Source organism: Entelurus aequoreus, linkage group LG02 (assembly GCF_033978785.1).
Source record: "Entelurus aequoreus isolate RoL-2023_Sb linkage group LG02, RoL_Eaeq_v1.1, whole genome shotgun sequence".
Classification (NCBI taxonomy): Eukaryota; Metazoa; Chordata; class Actinopteri; order Syngnathiformes; family Syngnathidae; genus Entelurus; species Entelurus aequoreus.
The window spans coordinates 2884115-2890114 of NC_084732.1; the positions used below are offsets into that span (position 1 = coordinate 2884115).

The 6000-nt window shown below is 40.1% G+C and overlaps 1 protein-coding gene across 1 annotated transcript in view; it reads left to right on the plus strand.

Moving 5' to 3' along the window:
* Positions 1-2690, plus strand: part of LOC133665297 (zinc finger protein 536-like) — a 235562-nt gene extending 232872 nt beyond the window's left edge. The window contains exon 6 of the mRNA XM_062070558.1: positions 2619-2690. Within this exon, the coding sequence (XP_061926542.1) occupies positions 2619-2690 (72 nt within the window). The remainder of the gene's footprint in view (positions 1-2618) is intronic.
* Positions 2691-6000: the final 3310 nt, after the last annotated feature.

Genomic DNA, 6000 nt, shown 5'->3' on the forward strand with positions numbered 1-6000 from the left:
ACCTTTAAGCAAAAGATAATAACATGAGGTTCGAGGCATGAGAAATAATAATATTGACATCAAAGATGAGACGAAACAAAAGAAAAAAAACGACGAACACGGTGAGACAGCAGACGAGGCAACGTCCAGTGAAATGAGATGAGATGTAACGTGATAACGTACATGATCATCTGAGGTGAGATGAGAATGTAACCAGATAAAGAATCCCACAGGATGAACTGTCACGGCCGAGGATTGTAGCGACGACCAATGCGGGATGAGAAAGGATGTAACATGAGACGAGACGGAATGGAAAAAAGGAACAACTGGATGAGAACAAATACTGCATGATAAATGCCCTACGTGGTCATTCTTTCCCATTCTTGCTTGATGTACAGCTTAAGTTGTTCAACAGTCCGGGGGTCTCCGTTGTGGTATTTTAGACTTCATAATGTGCCACACATTTTCAATGGGAGACAGGTCTGGACTACAGGCAGGCCAGTTTAGTACCCGCACTCTTTTACTTGCTGAAATAAGCAGGGGCGTCCATGGTAACGTTGCTTGGATGGCAACATATGTTGCTCCAAAACCTGTATGTACCTTTCAGTATTAATGGTGCCTTCACAGATGTGTAAGTTACCCATGTCTTGGGCACTAATACACCCCCATACCATCACACATGCTGGCTTTTAAACTTCGCGCCTATAACAATCCGCATGGTTCTTTTCCTCTTTGGTCCGGAGGACACGACGTCCACAGTTTCCAAAAACAATTTGAAATGTGGACTCGTCAGACCACAGAACACTTTTCCACTTTGTATCAGTCCATCTTAGATGAGCTCGGGCCCAGCCAAGCCGACGGCGTTTCTGGGTGTTGTTGATAAACGCTTTCCGCCTCGCATAGGAGAGTTTTAACTTGCGCTTACAGATGTAGCGACCAACTGCAGTTACTGACAGTGTGTTTCTGAAGTGTTCCTGAGCCCATGTGGTGATATCCTTTACACACCGACGTCGCTTGTTGATGCAGTACAGCCTGAGGGATGGAAGGTCACGGGCTTAGCTGCTTACGTGCAGATTCTCTGAACCCTTTGATGATATTACGGAGCGTAGATGGTGAAATCCCTAAATTCCTTGCAATAGCTGGTTGAGAAAGGTGTTTCTTAAACCGTTCAACAATTTGCTCACGCATTTGTTGACAAAGTGGTGACCCTCGCCCCGTCCTTGTTTGTGAATGACTGAGCATTTCATGGATTCTACTTTTATACCCAATCATGGCACCCACCTGTTCCCAATTTGCCTGCACACCTGTGGGATGTTCCAAATAAGTGTTTGATGAGCATTCCTCGACTTTATCAGTATTTATTGCCACCTTTCCCAACTTCTTTGTCACGTGTCGCTGGCATCAAATTCTAAAGTTAATGATTATTTGCACAAAAAAAAAAAAAGTTTATCAGTTTGAACATCAAATATGTTGTCTTTGTAGCATATTCAACTGAATATGGGTTGAGAAGGATTTGCAAATCATTGTATTCCGTTTATATTTACATTTAACACAATTTCCCAACTCATATGGAAACGGGGGTTTGTAACACGAGACGTGACGGAATGAGCAAAAGAGAATACAAAAGAGATGAGGGGAAAAGAAGCAACTGGATGAGAGCAAATACTGCATGATAAATGTGAGATGAGACGTGATGAGGCTCACGGATCAGCCTGGCCGTGGTCTGGGAAGATGAGATGAGATGAGAACGGACATGAGGTCAGGAACTACTGCAGAGAGGTGTGCACTATGTCGGCGAGGGGGGCGGGGGGTGAAGAGGTGAACTTGGGTGTGAGGATGAGGATGAGGATGAGGATGACGCACGTGAAGGAGCGCGACCTTTGCCTCATTAAAAATGGAGGAGCAGACATGAGATCCGCCACTGAGGAATCACTTCTTCTCTCTCTCTCTCTCTCTCACGCTGTCTAATTCTCAGCCCCCCTCCCCCCTCCCCCCTCCGTCTGACGGGTCACATAAAAGTCTTTTGTGTCAACACGAGGGCGCTGACATGAGAAATGTGACATGAGAAATGTGCTGGCTTCCCGCTATCTCACCCATCACCAAAAAAAAAAAAAAAGAGTGGGCGAGCGAGGGAGGAATTAAAATCCAGGGGATTAAGATCCCCGCGCTTTCTTCGCCGCTTAACCCCGCCCCCTCCCCGCTCGCCACGCCACATTCCGATTGTTCTTAAAATATTTGGCAATGTCAATTAGTAAGTGAGCGGAGCTCGCCGACCGACGCAATTTTCCGGGCCACTGAGCGCACTATTGTTGTGGAGCGGGCGGGCGAGGTCATTATCATTCCCCGTTAGCCTGCCCAGCTGCTCGCCGCGGCCACGGCCAAGTGCGCCCCCCCCCCCCACCCCCCCACCCCCCCCTCCCTCGCCCACCAGCTCGACAGCAGGCAGCAACAGGGGAGCTTGGAGAGAGAGAGAGAGAGAGAGAGGAGAGATGGAAGGTTCTAGAGGCGGGTTCAGGCCCCGGACCAGGCGGCGCCTTGACACAAGTGGGTTCTAACATTCGGGGGGGCGGGGGGGGGATCGGGGTCAGCTGACACTTTAAAAGTCGAGCAAACGCGGCGCACGCTCATTTACCGGACAGGAAGTTGACTCCAACGTGGACGTACTTCCTGTCAGCGCCACCGTCGACTTCCTCAACGTACTCGTGCGCTAAAACCGTGCTTCTCACACATTATTGCTCTAATAATGATCTCCATTACGATTCAGTAGCGCAGCAGGCCTAAGTGTTCATCAAAAAAAAGCCAGGGGTTTTATTTAACACCTATATTTTTGGCCATTACCCAGTTTGAACAGTAACACTGTGTTGGAATGTTTGACTCATGCTTCTCACACATTCTTTCTGTAATAATGACCGACATTACAATTCAGTAGTGCAGTAAGCCCAACGGTTCATCAAAAACAAGGCAGGGGTTTTATTTAACACCTATATTTTTGGCCATTACCCAGTTTGAACAGTAACACTGTGTTGGAATATTTGACTCATGCTTCTCACACATTTTTTTCTCTAATAATGACCAACATTACCATTCAGTAGCGCAGTAGGCCTAAGTGTTCATCAAAAACAAGCCAGGGGTTTTATTTAACACCTATATTTTTGGCCATTACCCAGTTTGAACAGTAACACTGTGTTGGAATATTTGACTCATGCTTCTCACACATTATTTCTCTAATAATGATCAACATTACCATTCAGTAGCGCAGTAGGCCTAAGTGTTCATCAAAAACAAGCCAGGGGTTTTATTTAACACCTATATTTTTGGCCATTACCCAGTTTGAACAGTAACACTGTGTTGGAATATTTGATTCATGCTTCTCACACATTTTTCTCTAATAATGACCAACATTACCATTCAGTAGCGCAGTAGGCCCAACGGTTCATCAAAAACAAGGCAGGGGTTTCATTTAACACCTATATTTTTGGCCATTACCCAGTTTGAACAGTAACACTATGTTGGAATATTTCACTCATGCTTCTCACACATAAATTCTCTAATAATGATCTCCATTACGATTCAGTAGCGCAGTAGGCCTAAGTGTTCATCAAAAACAAGGCAGGGGTTTTATTTAACACCTATATTTTTGGCCATTACCCAGTTTGAACAGTAACACTGTGTTGGAATATTTGACTCATGCTTCTCACACATTATTTCTCTAATAATGATCGACATTACGATTCAGTAGCGCAGTAGGCCCAACGGTTCATCAAAAACAAGCCAGGGCTTTTATTTAACACCTATATTTTTGGCCATTACCCAGTTTGAACAGTAACACTGTGTTGGAATATTTGATTCTTGCTTCTCACACATTCTTTTTGTAATAATGACCGACATTACGATTCAGTAGCGATTCAGTAGCGCAGTAGGCCCAACGGTTTATCAAAAACAAGGCAGGGGTTTCATTTAGCACCTATATTTTTGGCCATTACCCAGTTTGAACAGTAACACTGTGTTGGAATATTTGACTCATGCTTCTCACACATTCTTTCTGTAATAATGATCGACATTACAATTCAGTAGCAATTCAGTAGCGCAGCAGGCCTAAGGGTTCATCAAAAACAAGCTAGGGCTTTTATTTAACACCTATATTTTTGGCCATTCCACAGTTTGAACAGTAACACTGTGTTGGAATATTTGATTCAGTAATTATTTGGCCCTCTCAGTTCGGAAACTCTCCGTTCTTGGACTTGAAATCGTCTGTTCCGGGGTCAAACCGTGGCCTACCAGCCACTTCTCATCCAACAACATGAGAAACGTGCGTTCAGACTTCCGATGAATTTATTTCCGTCATGTCGTCCTCAGACGCAATGTGATGAGATACAATTATATGATAGAAATAAGATTAGATAAAGTGAGGGAAAACATGAGATTGATGAGAGACTTTTAGACAGGGGATGAGGCTATGAGGTTGAGGGATGAGAATGAATCTGAAATGGGTTTAAATATGAGACTAATTAGGGTAATATGGGATGAGATAAGATAAAACCGGTGGGATGATATGAGATAAAATATACAATGTAATAAGTACATTGTAGCTTATCAACATTGAAGACGATCACAAAGAAAGAAACAAATAATTTATGAACATTGTTTTTAGTCTGTAACAGAAAATATTTGAAGTGCATAAATTTGCCTAAAATTAAAAAATAAAAATAAAAAGTAAAACCTAATGTAAACTTTATATTTACTGAAGATTAAAAATAAATAAACTCAATAAGTAATTTTGTTGAATTTCAAATTGTATTGAATTTAATATGTAGAACACTTTAACCTAGGAAACAAAAATAAATTGAACTATTTGTGCTGATCATGTTTTTTTAAATCTAAATCCACGCGTGATACTGATAAAGCATGCTGTAAAATAATAGTTTAGGAAAGATGTTTTTGTTTTTTAAAATGAGATTAAATGCAATGTTTTCAGACAAAAGGTATTGAAAAGTGTCAAAGAAGATGAAAAGTGCAGTCAAGTCATGTGACCTCTTCCTAATAGCAAAGATGGAGTCTGACGCCGCAAGTGCTCATGGGAAACGTAGTCTTGTTAGCGTGGCTGGTAGAATAGTATAATTTGTCTATAAAATTGTAATAAGTACGCCTCTGCATTGCATTGTATCTTATTAACATTGAAGACGATCCCAAAGAAAGAAACAAATAATTTATGAACATTGTTTTTAGTCTGTAACAGAAAAGATTTGAATTGCATAAATTTGCCTAAAACTAAAAAATAAAAATAAAAAGTAAAACCTAATGTAAACTATATATTTACTGAACATTAAAAATAAATAAACTCAATAAATAATTTTGTTGAATTTCAAATTGTATTGAATTTAATATGTAGAACACTTTAACCTAGGAAACAAAAATAAATATAACTATTTGTGCTGATCATGTTTTTTTAAATCTAAATCCAAGCGTGATACTGATAAAGCATGCTGTAAAATAATAGTTTAGGAAAGATGTTTTTTTTTTTTTTAAATGAGATTAAATGCAATGTTTTCAGACAAAAGGTATTGAAAAGTGTCAAAGAAGATGAAAAGTGCAGTCAAGTCATGTGACCTCTTCCTAATAGCAAAGATGGAGTCTGACGCCGCAAGTGCTCATGGGAAACGTAGTCTTGTTAGCTTGGCTGGTAGAATAGTATCATTTGTCTATAAAATTGTAATAAGTACGCCTCTGCATTGCATTGTATCTTATTAACATTGAAGACGATCCCAAAGAAAGAAACAAATAATTTATGAACATTGTTTGTAGTCTGTAACAGAAAAGATTTGAAGTACATACATTTACCTAAAATAAAATAAAAAAGTAAAACCTTATGTAAACTATATATTTACTCAAAATTTAAAATAAATAAACTCAATAAATATTTTTTTAAACTTTTAAATTGTATTGAATTTAATATGTAGAACACTTTAACCTAGGAAACAAAAATAAATAGAACTATTTGTGCTGATCATGGTTTTTTTTTAT